Source organism: Hordeum vulgare, chromosome 2H (genome assembly GCF_904849725.1).
Source record: "Hordeum vulgare subsp. vulgare chromosome 2H, MorexV3_pseudomolecules_assembly, whole genome shotgun sequence".
NCBI lineage: Eukaryota > Viridiplantae > Streptophyta > Magnoliopsida > Poales > Poaceae > Hordeum > Hordeum vulgare.
This window is the reverse complement of record NC_058519.1, coordinates 429,026,765-429,043,345: the sequence shown is the minus strand read 5'-3', so window position 1 is coordinate 429,043,345 and position 16,581 is coordinate 429,026,765. Positions and strand designations below refer to the sequence as shown.

General features: G+C 45.1%; 1 protein-coding gene and 1 long non-coding RNA gene across 15 annotated transcripts; both read right to left on the bottom strand.

Moving 5' to 3' along the window:
- Positions 1 to 2,086: 2,086 nt before the first annotated feature.
- Positions 2,087 to 14,427, bottom strand: LOC123426523. 14 transcript variants are annotated; one of them, XR_006622251.1, is made up of 6 exons: positions 14,157 to 14,306; positions 13,205 to 13,318; positions 5,965 to 6,127; positions 5,226 to 5,400; positions 2,649 to 3,013; positions 2,087 to 2,499 (listed from the first exon to the last, which is right to left on the bottom strand). XR_006622251.1 is itself a non-coding variant. In XM_045110363.1 (4 exons), exons 1-4 carry the CDS (start codon positions 14,291 to 14,293, stop codon positions 3,005 to 3,007), a joined length of 423 nt encoding a protein of 140 aa, XP_044966298.1. In that variant the 5' UTR covers positions 14,294 to 14,306; the 3' UTR covers positions 2,087 to 3,004. The 14 variants fall into 14 exon arrangements, 2 of the variants coding, with proteins under 2 accessions (XP_044966298.1, XP_044966300.1); XR_006622253.1 differs by having other exon boundaries at positions 2,694 to 3,013; XR_006622245.1 differs by lacking the exon at positions 14,157 to 14,306 and adding an exon at positions 14,359 to 14,427 and having other exon boundaries at positions 2,087 to 3,013.
- A 43-nt stretch (positions 14,428 to 14,470) lies between these two features.
- On the bottom strand, positions 14,471 to 16,316 carry LOC123426524. The gene is made up of 4 exons (XR_006622254.1): positions 15,724 to 16,316; positions 15,358 to 15,464; positions 14,563 to 14,638; positions 14,471 to 14,483 (listed from the first exon to the last, which is right to left on the bottom strand). It is a non-coding gene; the product is annotated as an uncharacterized LOC123426524 (long non-coding RNA).
- Between the last annotated feature and the right edge of the window lie 265 nt (positions 16,317 to 16,581).

Below are 16,581 nucleotides of genomic sequence, written 5' to 3'. Positions count from 1 at the left end.
TGCTTAAGGTATTCCTTCCAATTATAAATTAAAAAATGTATCTATCGGTCCTCAGTGTGAAGAAACGAGAGATGCATGTATTGGACTCGCTTGGAATTGGCATGAGCCGAGTGACCTCACTATGACAATAAATGTCTACTTCATGTGTTTCTTTCCCTAGACATTACATTTCATTTGCCTAATACGTGATGACTTTTTTCCATTTAATAGATACAAGGGCTTGACAAGCATATAAAAATCGCGTGCGATATGCCGGAGTTTAAGAGAGGTGATAGGTGGCAGGACCTCGATATTATGAATTGGACAGTCATAGAACAGTTCCAAGAGCTACTCCAAACAGATGGGTATGATGAACACATCTCATACACTGAACTGAATTATAGGAAATTTATAATAGATAGAATAGTAAGTCTTGTGAATAATGAATTTTGTACACAAATATGATCTTATTTTGTGGCCAAAACATTGAGGTAATAGATACATTTGACGGTGCATGGAGACATGTACAATGAACGTTCTTACTTGTTTAAATACTTTATTTATATTGAGATAAGAGCCTTAAGAAATATCTCAATATTGCAGCCCGTCGTGTGGATTGTTTATGTTAAATTTTATGGAGTATTGGACAGGAGATCTTTTGTTCGATCAATTCACTCAGGTATCTCTTTTTTCTAAATATTGGATTTCATCTCAAATGGTGATTTTTAACGAATTATTTTTAATTGCTATATGCAGGAGGACATGAAAGAATTTCGACGAAAATTAGTTGTCATACTATTGGAGACAGAACTTAATAAGTTAAAAGGAAGTCTAGTATACTATCAGCCTGACAATGAAGAAAAGGTATTTGATTCTGATGTTGAGCTCCTCGATGATCGAAAGCGTAAGCGGCAAGATTCACCTGATGGAGCTGAATACAAAAGCCCCCTTCCGACCCCCATCATGGGCGTAGACCCGCATGATTTAGTTAAAAATATATGCAACGACATCATGTCAAAGGGGTGGACAGAGATAAGTAATGGAGAAGGAAGACCAACGATTGTTTGGTGGGATATGAGAAATAAAATGCATATTAAAGAAAACACCAGATGAGGGAGGGGCAGGATAAATATAGCCGGTATTATTGTGTTGTTTCGTGTCAACGCACATGCATTCAGAAATAGTAGAAATTTGTTTCACTTGTCCTTTGATACGAGGTAATCTGGTTCAAGCTCTGCTGTTGTTTTATAGAAGGAAGTTGGAGGCGGCATTGGAAGAGACGAGCAGGTTCTTCTTCCAGGTATGAAAAGAAATCTGACTACAGATTTTTTGGTCTGCCATCGCATTTCTATATCTTTGTTATCTATTGCATTGAATGATATGATTGACATCTATTTCAAAATGTGCATATACTTCAGCAATTGATAGTATGTGTGTTATAGTTTTGTTGATTAGTTATTATTCCTTATTGCCAATGAGTTGCTTCCAAATTTAAACATGACATATTTTGATAAACTGTATTAGATGGCATCAACTAATCTTAGATGTCAATGAACATTTGCAACTTGCACAAAAAAACCAGTAGCCTATGTAAGTTTAACATGCTTCTCATATTTTGAAGAAATGGAAAAACCCTGTTTGCCAATTTAAGCTATTTGGTATAGATTCATAGATTTTGACGACCTCGAATATGATGATACATTAAGAATTTGTAGCATACGTGTGAGGGTAGATGTCAAATTCCCGGTTAATCGAAGTGATGATAACCTTCACTTCAATCTTATGGACAGAACTGCAAGTCTCCAACATGTCAGATTGCTAAAATAAACATATGGTTATCATTATCTAACATTTCCTAAAACAATTCTAAGGATGCCAAATCAAAGCTATTGTAGCTGGAAAAGATTTAGTGAATAGATTCAATCTTACATTGCACATGCGGAGGAACTACAACATTTATGGTGTTACCGTGCGGCCTAACTTTGAAGATCTGAAGTGTAGATACATTCAACACACATATGAGTGTTCCTTCAGTACAAGGACATTTATTGAGTCCCTCTCATTTAATTTTCAACCTATCCCAAGCATTTAATGTCATTCCACGAAATTCAAAGGTGTCCAAAGCAAACTTTCATAGGTATGCATCCAGGCATATAATAGTTACTAATACAAAGGTAGTCTTAGTACCTAAATTCGACTAATGATATTTGATACAGACATAATTGGCATAGTCGTTCATTATGATAGACATGAACTCATCAGGGGATACCCAGGTGCTGAATTATATAAAGAGGTCACCTTTATGGATATTTGATATGTGTAGTTGGTATATAATACTTCCATCTTTTCTATACCGAATTATCTCTACTATTAAAGGGGATCTGTCGTCGTCGCGATAGTTCGACCAAGCTCGATCCCCCCTCTAGCGCTAACCTTCCACCGATTTTTTTGATTTTTTTTCAACCCACACTCGATCGATCAAACCTCTAGCGCTAACCTTCCACCGTTTTTCTTTCAACCCTGCATAAACCAGACGACAAACCAATCAATTAATCTCTACTAAATCAACCGTTCCCCACCTCGGACGGTCAACAGCCGAAGAGATACGGCCATCGGCTGATTGCAAAACGGTTCAACACAAATGCAGTAAAATCCACTAACGCACGCACGTCCTGGCAGTTCCAAGCCAAACCCTCCATGCAGCTACGGCTCACCAGGGCACGACTTGCCGCGCTTGGTGCTGCCTCTGTCGCCGAGCACCACCACGCCGCTACAGAGGTGCTGCCTCTGTCGCCACTACAGAGCACCACCTTGCCCCATGTGGTGTTGCATCCCTCGCCGGTACAGACCTTGCCCCGCATGGTGTTGCATCCCTCGCCGGCTCCACCTCGTACTATCGCATCCATCGCCAGAGGCCTTCAACCCATCTGCTGCTGCCGAATCCATCACCGGAGGACTTCCAAACTGTGTTGGCTGTGTTAGTCACATCTCCTCGTGTCCAGGTGCACCTGCCTCTATCTCTCTCTCATTCAAGCTGCAAATACAAATTAATAGAAGATAATTAATCAGAATTTTCTATTGGGTTGTAGAGAATCAAGTTCAGGTGTTAACTTAGTGACCCTTTTGAACATGAATATATAAACAAAAGAGATAGATTTCGGGGGTTATCGGCTGATCATGTTCCACAAGAGAGTAATTTCTTGATGAGGCAGCCCTTCTTCAATTCCTACACTTGGAGGCATTTAACGACTCTGAAATTTGATTTTGTGATTCTTCATAGTTACCATTTTCAACAAAATCATTAGCGCGAGGTTTGTCAATGAAAGAGTTATATGCATTCAGCTCTTGTACCAAATGATATTAACAACACGATTTGACACCACAAGAATCTTGATGACCCAGGCACACAGCAGATGATTCCTTGCGACTACGACAAAGTCCATCTAGGAAAGGTGGGTTATAGTAAGATCTAGACAGGTATATCTCTGGGGTAGTTCAAAGACCTTGTATTCTTTGTCAGCCTGTTGGCAAACAGGAAAAAGACCAGAAGCATTTAAACTCACACTATTTGAACCTTTAGAAATAGATGAAATCTGACCCTTTGACACCGCCATCCTAACTATTCATGGCTCTCCATATGCCGCAGGCGTATTTGCTTAAGCCAATCGATGTCATGCCATGCCTCATTTAATAGGTTCAGCTAAACTGGTTATTAGATAAATTACTAAAACTCACTTTTCCGGTTCTACTGAAACTAAATTTTACTTACTCTATTAGAGCATCTCTAGTGGATGGTGTATATGGAGGTGGATGGTAAATATACACGTTGCTAGCAGAAAAATGCCTCCCAGTGGAACGTGTATACGGGCGTGGAAGTTATACACGTCCATCCACGAGGCTACTCGTCGTGCAAATAAACACGATGCAGCCACGCTCGTGGCGCTGTGCGGGGCGATGTGCGTGCAGGCGGGCTGGCTGGCGGCGGCGCTGTGCGGGGCGGGGTGCGGGCGGCAGCGCTGTGCGGGCTGGCTGGCGACGGCGCTGTGCGGGCGGCGGGGCGACGCTGCGGGTTGCGGGGCGGCGGCGGGGTGGGGTGCGGGGCGGCGGCGGGGCGGGGTGCGGGGAGGCGACGGTGCGGGGCGGTCTGCTGGCGGGGTGCGGGCGGCGGGGCGGGGGTGCGGGGCGGCGGCGGGGCGGGGTGCGGGGCGGCGGCGGTGCGGGGCGGGCTGCTGGCGGGGTGCGGGCGGGCTGCTGGCGGCGCTGTGCGGGCGGCGGGGCGGGGCTGCGGGGTGCGGGGGCGGGGCGGGGTGCGGGGCGGCGGCGGTGCGGGGCGGGGTGCGGGGCGGCGGCGATGCGGGGCGGGCTGCTGGCGGGGTGCGGGCGGGCGGCGGTCTGTGCGGGCGGGCGGGCGGCGCTGCGTGGGGGAGGCGCTGCGTGCGGGCGTGCGAGATGCAGGGGCGAGATGCAGGGCGAGATTTTTGCACGTCCTGATTTCCACGTCGTGTATACACGTTCCACTGAAAAATTGAGAGGTGTAAAATTTAACAAGGTGTATATGGACGTGTATATGAAGATATACACGTCCAAATTTACACGTTCCACTAGAGATGCTCTCAAAACTAATACTTATCCCGAGATTTTTACGGTAACCATTTTTAGGTGCTTATAGACCTTTAAATGAATTTAGGAGAAATGGTATTGGCAAAAATTCTGAATCCAAACATCAATAAGAAAACTTTGATACTCATCTAAAAGAAATTTAATCCTAACGATATGTTGATACTAATAGTGTACATCTAGCAAAATATTTCACCAGAAGTGTATATGTCATGTCAACTTAAAAGTTACATGCTACTCCAATTCATAGCGTTTTCAGGTAAATTTAAATATTTATCCTATTTTTTTATACCACTAAGACTTTAAGGCGAAACCGGTCAATAAGCTATGGGTTGATTATTATCATGGATAGAAAAATCCATCATCATATCATAGCCTATTATTGTCATCACAATGACAACATGTACTCCTACATAAACAAACAAGAAGAAAAGAACTTTCTCGCTAGCTAGCCCTCCTGTTCATTGAGACAACAGAAGGATCGATTGATCGTCGATGATGCTAAAAAATGAAATAAGCATCTTTGCAGATGCATTCATCATCCAAACGTTTAAATAGGAACAATGTCCTCTGTCAGTAGGAGAATAAGAAGATATCAACTATTTACATTTACATATGAAGATATATACCTGTACTGCTTGTCCTTGCAACATAGCGCTCCTGATCAGAACAAGGGTGTCATGCAAAACTGTATGACGTTTTTAATGTATCTTCTGTCAACCATTATTGTGGAACACAGCTCCAATGCAAGAGCAGCCATATGCAAATAGATGTCACTGCCATAATAGATAATCCAACATCAATCTGCCATAATAGATAATCCAACATCAATCTTCCTGGTAGGCAGGAAATGGATATTTCTAGAAACTAAATTTTACTGAAACTAAATTTTACTTACTCTGTCCCTAACAAAACTAATACTTATCCCGAGATTTTTACGGTAACCATTTTTAGGTGCTTATAGACCTTTAAATGAATTTAGGAGAAATGTAGTTGGCAAAAATTCTGAATCCAAACATCAATAAGGAAACTTTGATACTCATCTAAAAGAAATTTAATCCTAACGATATGTTGATACTAATAGTGTACATCTAGCAAAATATTTCACCAGAAGTGTATATGTCATGTCAACTTAAAAGTTACATGCTACTCCAATTCATAGCGTTTTCATGTAGATTTAAATATTTATCCTATTTTTTTATACAACTAAGACTTTAAGGCGAATAGGAACGCACAGACGTTCTACTAGGATAAGTTATTCTTTGCAGATGCATTCATCATCCAAGCGCTTAAATAGGAACAATGTCCTCTGTCAGTAGGAGAATAAGAAGATATCAACTACTTACATTTACATATGAAAATATATACCTGTACTGCTTGTCCTTGCAACATAGCGCTCCTGATGAAAACAAGGGTGTCATGCAAAATTGTATGTCTCACAGCTAAACCGACGTTTTTAATGGATCTTCTGTCAACCATTATTGTGGAACACAACTCCAATGCAAGAGCAGCCATATGCAAATCGATGTCACTGCCATAATAGATAATCCAACATAAATCTTCCTGGTAGGCAGGAAATGGATATTTCTAGAAGAAAACTAAGCAAGAATATAGCCAATTTGACCACCATATGTGACAACCAGAGATTTTGGGGTCCCAATGATGCTTCTTAAATCAGCTCAACTAAAACAAGGTTTACACAGTATAGGAGAATGCAGTTTTCTTATGCAAAAGAGTGCATTCATCATTCATCATGTTTTATCATTTTCTTTTTTCAAAATAACGCCATTTTACTGAATAACATATAGAAGCGAGAGATGTCACAGGAAAGCGGGAATGTGTATGATAAAGGAAAAAGAGGTATGTCGATGCCAATCACATGTCTGCATATAAGGTATACAATAATCTTTCACAACTTATCCTACATTAATTCTTATCAGTTGTTGAATATGAGAGGACACCAAGGAGACAACCCACCATTACCCACCGGCCACTGTCTGGTTTTTTCATACGTGACCAAACGGACACTACTAACAACAGTGGTTCGTCTTCCGACGATGATGACAATCTGCCCACTCAACTCCGTATGATGGTTCCCATAGCCGGCCATCTCACGGCCTTTCGGCCAGTGCAACATGTCGAAACCCCAAGTGGTATCGCCCTTGACCACTAACGTATTTTCCGTTAGCATTTATCCAATCCATAACCAAAGTGCTCCATAAAATGGTTCTTCAGGAAATCATTCCCGTGATGAGGCCTACAATGATCATCGTGCATCACTTGGAGGAACACCCAGCAGCGCTGAGCATGATATTGTTTCATATATAGTGCCGAGGCTCAACACCTCACAGACTGGTCCTCAACAACTTGCTTCAAGCGCAGTCATTACATTGGACAAAAAACAGAAAAGGCGAGACCAATATATAGCACGGCGAAATAGGTTAACACCTGAACAGAAGGAGGAAATCAATGCACGTCGCAGAGCAGCTAGGAAAACGAAGATAGATGAGGAGAGGAATTCCCGTCAAAGAGAAGCCAGGCAACATATGAAATCAGAGGAGAAGGAACAGAATAGCGCCCTTAGAAGGGCAGCCTACCAAAATATGTCAGTCCAGGACAGGCAAGATAGGAATAGTGGTAGAAGGGTTGCCTACCAAAATATGACCGACGACGATAAGCAAGAGACAAACTCCCGTCGAAGAGCACGTGTGCAAAACATGTCACCCGAAGAGAAGCAGAATATGCGAGCTCAGAGAAACGCAAAACTCGCGGCTAGGCGCAACACCCCTTGCATTGAATCCATAGCAATGCCGCGACCAGATGCATCTACCTTAGCTGCCCCCAACCTGATGTCAACCACTCATGCGTTGGCAGTCCGAGAACTCGCCGCTTCATCTCAAGCCCCCCGGTCAGCAAGTAAGGCTGCTCACGGATTGGAATCAGACGGTAATCCCCCCCATCTTTACAATACTTCATATGTCCATGTGTGTTCAACGAGTATTTACTGGCTCACTAACGGTGCAGGCGAGTACCTTAATCGTACCTTGGGCGATGGTGATCAACAGGAAGAGCACATAAATGTGTCGCAACAAGGCAATGATCAGCGAATATACGACAACCAGAATCAAGCCCATGAGCGGGGGCATGAGACCAGATCACAGCGTAGGTCTAAGCAGCGAGCTCACAAAGAAGATATGGTTGTAAAGAAGATTCAAGGGAATGTCGTAAAACGAAGGGCACGCGTGAAGAACATACCAGAAGGTAAGAAATCAGCATTGCTAGATCGTCGTAATGCAAGCTTTGAAGCTAAATGGAGGACTCCCCGCCAAGCGGCAAGTAGCTTAGATGTCAACAAATCAGCAACAAGCTCATCTTCACCACCCACAGGAGCTGCTTCACTGGCTTCCCCCCCTTCATCAAGCATGCCGTCTTACACCATAGGGACCGATGGTAACCCTCTCATCTTTACTCTCCACCATGTCACCAGTCACACTAAACCTTCCTCCCCCTTCATCAAGCACGCCGTCTTACCGGCTCAACAATGTTGCAGTTGATATGGAAGCCTTCCTCAGCGGCATAATGGACGATAATGCAATCTCCGATGGCCTCATGGATGATGAGTACTACCTGTTTGCCGGTGAAGGTACTCTGAAGCGCCTTTCGCTTCTCGACCCTGTATACTATTCATTTATGATGTAAATCCTATCATGACATGTTATGTCTCGACGATGCTTGCAGGATACGACGCTGATGGCACGGACATCAATCAGCCCGTGGACTCCTCCAAAACGGGACATATCGACCTTGATCCTTTTGACTATGTCTACTCGAACATCCCAGACAGCACGCGGCGAACTGCGACCATTGCAAAGCCAAGAAGTTCCAGTACGAGACGGATGGCTTCTGCTGTCGAAATGGGGAAATAGAGTTGGCCGAACCAGAGCCTATTCCAGAGCTGATGAGGTTATGGTCTACCGGAGATGCAGACTCTCGGCACTTCCGGAAGAGCATTTGGTTCTTCAACGGTCACTTCTCCTTCACTACCCTTGGTGTCAGCCTAGACAACAACTATACGAACATGAAGTCTTGGGTATACACGTTTCGGGCGCAGGGCACTATTTACCACAAAGTGCATTCGTTCGGACCAACAGCTCATCCTGGACATCTGCAGCTGTACTTCTATGACGACGACCCCAACTTAAGCCATCGCAAGGAGGCTACCAAGAAATTGGACCAACGCGTTGTCAGCGAGTTAGTGGGCATCCTCAGAGGCAACCCCTACTCCCAACAGTTTAGAAGTTTGGGTGCCCACAAGGAAAACCTCGAGGAGTACCGCATAGACCTCAACACTGACCAGAAGCTAGATCAACGGAGATATAACAGACCTGTGTCATCCGAGGTGGCTGCAATTTGGGTCGAGGAAAACGATCTAGCAAACAGGTTCAACCACAGCATTACACTCTATGGAAATAACAACGAGAAGCATAGTATACATGCCACAGATGGCTGCTATGACCCGCTCTCGTATCCCCTCTTTTTCCCAAGGGGGGAGCTTGGTTGGCATCCAAATATCCCGAAGCGCAATGTCCCTTGGGAGCTTGCACAACAACCAAGACGGAACCACGATAACGATTCAGGTTCGCCCGTTTGGTATGCTTATATGCAAAAAAAATAAAAACATTGTCTATCCTTCCCATATGGTACCTAACCTTCTTCTTTCACGTCTTTGCACAGAGGGGAACAGACGGTTGTGCGTCTCTTTCAGGGACTACTACTGTTACCGGCTACAGACACGCCCTGCGATATTCAACCCCATACTTCACGGAGCACGCCTATTCCAGCAGTGGGGTGTGGACATGTTCATCAAGATTGAGGGTTGTAGGCTCAAGTGGATCAGGGACCACCAAACACAGATACGTGTCGATCTATATCAAGGCCTTGTGGATAGCATCGCGGTTGGGGAGGTGCGAGCGAGCGCTGTTGGCAAGAGGATCGTGCTCCCAGGGACGCATCAGGGGAGCAACCGAGACATGAAGGGGAGGCATATGGACGCTATGGCATTGGTGAAGACCTATGGGAAGCCTGGCATCTTTTTGACTATGACGTGCAATCCTAGCTGGGAGGAGATACTGAATGACCTGCTTCCTGGCCAGACACCCCAGGACCGACCAGATCTTGTCGCACGAGTGTTTAGGGCCAAGTTGGAGACCATGAAAGAGATGTTGTTCAAGAAGCACATCCTGGGTGTTGTGGTCGCGCATGTGTATGTCGTGGAGTTCCAAAAGAGGGGCCTCCCCCACGCGCACTTCCTGTTGATCATGAATAGAGAATATAAACTTGTTGTGCCAGAGCAGTATGACCGCATCATATCCGCAGAGCTCCCGGACAAGCATAAGTATCCTGAGCTCTATGCCATGGTCGTCAAGCATATGATGCACGGCCCATGCGGTAATCTAAATCCCAAAAATGTGTGTATGCAAGACTCGAGGTGTGCTCCAGCATCAAGGCCGTCAAGTACCTTCACAAATACGTATACAAGGGCCACGATCGAACTTCAATCAGCACCGACCAGCCTGACGAGAAAGGGGTTGTAGACGAGATTAAAAGGTACATCGATGCGAGATGGGTTACTCCACCGGAGGCGATGTGGAGGATATTCGGCTTCAATCTTTCTGAGAGTTTCCCGTCGGTCCTACAGTTGCCGCTTCATCTCCCAGATATGCATAGTGTCACGTTCAAAGCAGGAGAGGACCTGACCGATGTCATCGCCCGTGATAAAGCATCTAAGTCAATGCTGACGGAGTATTTCCTCGCTAATCAGCAGCATGTTTGGGCTCGAGATATCCTGTACAAGGACTTTCCGGGAAGTTTCACATGGAAGAGAGCAAAGTACTGGAGGCCGAGGCAAAAGCAACACCAAGTAGGTCGAATCGTGTCAGCACATCCAGCGGAGGGGGAGCGGTACTTTCTACGAGTGCTGCTCAACCACGCATCAGGCAAGACATCCTTCGAGGACCTGAGGACCGTGGACGGTGTGCTATGTGATAGCTTCCGTGAGGCTGCCGAGAGATTGGGCCTCATCGAGGCCGACAACACGCTTGACGAGTCTCTTATAGAGTCAACACAATTCGCGATGCCAGCCTCGCTAAGGAGGCTCTTTGCAACAATCTTGGTATTCTGAGAGTCAGGTGATGTGCGCGGTCTATGGGATAGGCACCTAGAGGCGATGTCTGATGACTACCGCCGATCACACACCTGCTCAAAGGCAGTGGAGCAGATGGTGTTGCTAGACATCAGGGGCATGCTACAGTCAATGGGCAAAGACATAGCGTTGTTCCCTCTTCCGGACATCGACGAGACCTGTGACACTACTGGAGGCGAGGACAGAGAAGTCACAGAGGAGTCCACCATCGAGGTTGACGCACACGACGCTGCTTTAGCATCCTCACTAAACCATGAGCAAAGGCTTGCATACGACGAGATCCTGGCAACAGTAGATGCCGCTGATGGGGGTGTATTCTTTGTCGATGGCCCAGGAGGCACCGGGAAGACCTTCCTATACAGGGCACTGCTCGCAAAGGTTCGGGGGGAGGGCAATATAGCGGTGGCTACTGCGACGTCGGGCGTCGCGGCTTCCATCATGCCTGGAGGCAGGACAGCCCACTCGAGGTTCAAGATCCCACTCAGCATTGAAGATGGGGCGTCGGTCAAGCTCCTGCGCATGGCTTCCCTCATCCTATGGGACGAGGCCAGCATGACGAAGCGGCGAGCTGTTGAGGCACTGGATAATAGCATGCGGGACATTATGGGACGACGGCAGCAGTCGTTTGCGGGGAAAACTGTCGTGTTCGGTGGGGACTTCAGGCAGGTGCTTCCAGTCGTCAGGAAAGGGTCACGGGGTCAGATAATCGATGCGACCCTACGGAGTTCGTACCTTTGGAAGGGTATGCGCCAGCTAAGGCTCGTCACGAACATGAGGGCGCATAACGACCCGTGGTTCGCAGATTACTTGCTAAGGGTAGGCAACGGCACCGAAGAAACCGACGAGGAAGGCAACATAAGGCTCCCTCAAGACATTTGTGTGCCGCCAACAGGAGACGGCGTTGACCTAGAGAAGCTAATCGACCATGTATTTCATGCTCTAGACCACAACATGTCTGATCCTAATTACATGACATCTCGAGCGATCCTCTCCACCAAGAACGACAACGTTGATGAGATAAACACACGCATGATAGAGCGCTTCCAGGGCGAAGAGAAGATATACCATAGTTTTGATAATGCAGAGGATGACCCACACGGCTACTATGCCCCCGAGTTCCTCAACAACCTGACTCCCATCGGCCTGCCTCCGCGTGCCCTCAAACTAAAAATAAATTGCCCCATTATACTATTGAGAAACATAGATCCAGCAAATGGGTTATGTAACGGCACAAGGCTTGTGGTCCGGGGTTCCCAGAGGAACGCCATCGACGCAAAAATAGTGCTAGGACAACATGCTGGTAGGAGGGTGTTCCTTCCTCGGATACCTTTGTGTCCATCCGATGATGATATCTTCCGTTTCAAGTTCAAGAGGAAGCAGTTCCCTATTATGCTCAGCTTTGCCATGACGATCAACAAGGCGCAAGGACAGACCATACCGATTGTCGGGGTGTACCTACCGGACCCGATTTTCTCTCATGGTCAGCTCTACGTTGCATTGTCTAGAGGCACCACGAAGAGGAACATTAAGATTCTCGCCATCAAGGACGACGGCAAGGGTAAAGGCAAGGGCAAGGAACAAAGCAAGAATTCAAAGAAACGAAAAAGATCTGAGCCCTTATTAACGACCATGAAGAACATAGTATACAAGGAAGTCCTTAGCACATAAAGTATTTCCTTGAGGAGTTTTACTTTTTTTATTCTTGAGGAGTTTTACTTTTTTTATTCTTGGTTCAGTATGAATTAGGAACAAGTATTCAAGAATTCTTATGTGAGATGGGTTATTGCTGTTTCATCCTTTTTCAATTGTTTACCACATAATATTTTGGGGGATGGTATAATGAAATGGCAAGAATATGTAGGTACCAATATCAATAATCAATAACGTCATGTGCAGACTTAACGATGATTTTGTCTCTCAAATAACCTGGAAAGTTGCAGGAGCGATTGATCGTACCACACTATGCACGCGTGGAATTTGCTAATGCCTAATGGGCTCAATTGACCGGATATCTCTCCTAGAAAACCCAATCTACATACTGATTGGATACCTCACTCGAAAAACTTATGCTGATGGGTTCGCAGGTGATACAGCGGCCAGAAGGACATGGATTCGCTGGAAAAAACAGCAGGGGAGCAACAACGAGGGGGAGCGCAGCCTTTCTTGGTTTATAAAAAAGAGGTCAAATGCAGCAGAAAAACCAAGGTTTCAGGAATACTACGATTTATAGAACTTCAGTCATTGTTGACACCAAACGCATCTAAGTATTTAAAACTATGGTTTCTAAAAAAACAATGGATACTCTAAAAACTCCAAAAATACAGTGCTGGCAAATGTAGTTACTGATAAAATTTTGTGTAGATTCTAAATAAAAATGTAGCACAAAACACTAACAATGGTGATTACCTTAGTACCATCTGAGATAAGCCTCCTTGATTCCATGCAGCCCTGCAGCCACTTCCTGCATGTTGGGGCGCTCGTCCGGGTATGGCTTGGTGCAGCGAATCCCAATGTTTAGCACTGAAATTACACAGTCGAGGTCACTTTCCTTCACGGACACTAGAGTTTCTTCAGGAAACTCAAGCTGGTTTCTATTAGTACTTTTCCTGTTGGTGGAACACAACTAGAGCAAATATTTTGTGTGGTTTTAACATGTTCTGATTGTGAAAAAATAAAATTCGATACCTATCTTTTATTTGTCGTTCGTGTTTCCACGCTCATATTGCACGGTTCAGTGACTGGTTCAACATTACAAAAAGAAGTTGGAGTAATTCCTTTTCAAATATAATAGCATCACTTAAAACAGTAACGAAGCCAACAAGAACTCAGAGCAAATTTTGATGTTTTTTCACTATAGTCTTCTTCAATTTTCATAAGGGCATGTGCTGCCATCTAATACAGGAGCAGGAGTGGTACGACCTCGTGAGTCGGGTAGTGCAAAGGCAAAAACAATGAGATGTAGTTTGAATAAACACATGCGGCAAGCTGCAGAAATCACAATTAACAACAACGGGATGTAGTATTGGGAGGCTTAGTTTGTGTCCAAAAAGAATCTGTATGCACTCTGCACTATTCAAAATGATAGTTCATAACTTCTTATCAGCAGTGGATCATATAGTAAATGTGTGTGTGTTCCAGTTTTGACAGGTATGCACTCTGCACTATTCAAAATGATATTTCATAACTTCTTATCAGCACTGGATCATAAAGTAGATGTGTGTGTTCCAGTTCTTACAGTAAAATATGTTTTACTCGGGGGAGTGCACTTTTAATTTGCAGAAAGATTTTAGAGTAGAATTAAATTAGAATTAAATGATAAAAAGATGAATTGGTGGACATACATAGATGGCTAACGTACCTAGGAGCAGAGGATGACTGATAGAAGCAAGTTATGAAGAGTAGGTTTTGGCATGTGATACGCCGGCTACAATGTACAACATTCAGAAGCCTACCCGAAGCACGGCTGGTCACGAAAGAGTGTGGTGTCAAATCCATAGACAACAGAGCAGACCAAGCAGCCTACTGAATTTCCCCATCCCATTTCTCCTTGGGTATCTCACCAGAGTCAGTGATCAGCACCTTCTTCCTCGGCTTGCCGTTGTACGTGCCTGCGCCCCCTTCGATGGCGTACACATAATCCATTCCCTGAATCACCCTGCCAAAGACTACATGCTCCCCGTCCAACCTGTAGTGCTTGCCATTTCAGAAGTCGTAGCCTGGTCAATGCTAAGTTGAGTGCAGACATATGGTGTAATCGAACTTACCAGCCTGTCTTGATTGTGGTTATGTAGAACTGGGATCCGTTGGAATCAGTTCCAGAATTTGCCATAGCAACAACACCTGCAAGATGACAAGTTATAACTCCAACTTCAGAAACAGGGTATTCAAATTACAAGGTATTTAAAACAAGGAAGAACATGTCCAAAGAATATTTAAGAACAAACACCACGTAACAGAGAGTAGTGATGCACACAAGCATATACGCATCCACTTCCAGCTCTATTTTCAGTACTCAACTAGGGCAGAATGTAGCTTTTAAGATCATGTTAACACTGAGAAACCCCATTGGTGTATTTTGCATATTTTCAATTGTGTAATGTAGTGGTCAATCTTGCCATATGAGAGATGAGATATTAGGAGGAAAAAAGGATTTTGCAGGCGTACTAGCAATGACAGCCAGGAGCTCACTGAGACAGAAGGAGGAGAGGAACAAATTCAGTGACTAATTTTTCTTTCCCGTGTCATGCAGGCGCCTGTAATCTTTATGTCTTGGCTGATGTATTTATACTGTACATGGAATCGTAATGTCCTGCACTGCCAACTACACCAGCTGATAGACTGCTTTAAAATAAGGCTTTTGTGGGCAATACAAATTAAATGTTATGACATGGCCAAAGAAACGAATTATCAAAGTAATAGAGTTGTCGCATACGTTTTTTATTCAGTTTCAATTTGTGAAATTCGTCATCCAAATTTTTTCTTCATAAAACTTACAGCTCATTGCACTTCTATGATCATCCTTCAGAAATAAATAAAGTATTCGCCATAACCAAACTAACCAGATTATCTTATTGTCCAAAATAAGCACATCGAAGAGGGACGCGGATTTTTGGGACATGGTTCCACTCGAGGGTCATATCTACACCGTTGGTTTAGCCTTTGAGATCTGTGGTTAAAATAGCAATTAATAAATACGAGATATATACATCATGGATAAACAATAGATACCAAAACGAATACATTGTATCGTGGGCCAAGACACTTTAGCTACTCAATCTAGCTGTAAACTCGGGAAACAGAATAGGCAAAAACTACTTATCCAAACAACCTAATCCTAACCGTATACCGATACTACTCATCTAGCTAGCCTTCAAAACGTGTATCTATAAGATAGACTCAATCTACCATCGAGGATGTTTGCTTACCTCCAGGAACGAACTTCACCGACAACACCAATCCAACAGGTTTGCCGATGCAGGACGCGGAGGGAGGGAGGGGAGCCGACCGTGAGAAGGTAAGATCCAATCCTCCGTTCCTGCCCGATCTCCGACCATCCGGGCTAGCACGGCTTCCTTAGGTTGTCCTCGCGCTGCACGACGCGCGTGCGTCGCCGGGCGTTGCCAGCAGAAGAAGCCGAAGGACCTGGCGCCGCGCAACGGGGGCCGCGGGGCAGAGGACGCCGCCGACTGCGCGCTCGTCGGCGAGAGCGCTGTCCCCCCGGATCGGCGCAGCGGGTCAGCACAGAGTGGTGGGGTGGGGGTGGGAGGATGACGACGGCGCAGCCATGCCGTAGGGAGAGGCGCCGGTTGCCCCGTTGCTCCGGGAGATGTCAACCGCGAGATCGAAAGGCGTGCGCCATGGCGCGCCGGTGGCAGCACAGCTCAGCTGGTGATGGTGGATAGCACGGGAGGGGAAGGGGATGGGAACCGGATGTGTGGTGAGGGTGAGCGAGAGATTGACATGGGATTCGTTTGACTCACTTGCCCACTGTAGACTCATATGCTCACTTGCCCACTTTCTCACAGAGTCCGTTCCTGTTATTTATTTTTACTTCTTCTCTGGCTTTAGGAGCTTTGTATGAGTGCTACAACTTTTTTTCATTTTTAAGGAGGAACTGGCTGTGGCTTTCCGCTGTAAAAAAATATAGCTATTTTTTATCTTCTCCTGTATTTATTTATGCCACTGATGTGTTGGTTATGTTGTCATGAATACAATGGAAATTTTTAAATTAGAATATATTTTTTATTCCGGGGCAACACACACGCCAAATTTATTAGTTCTCG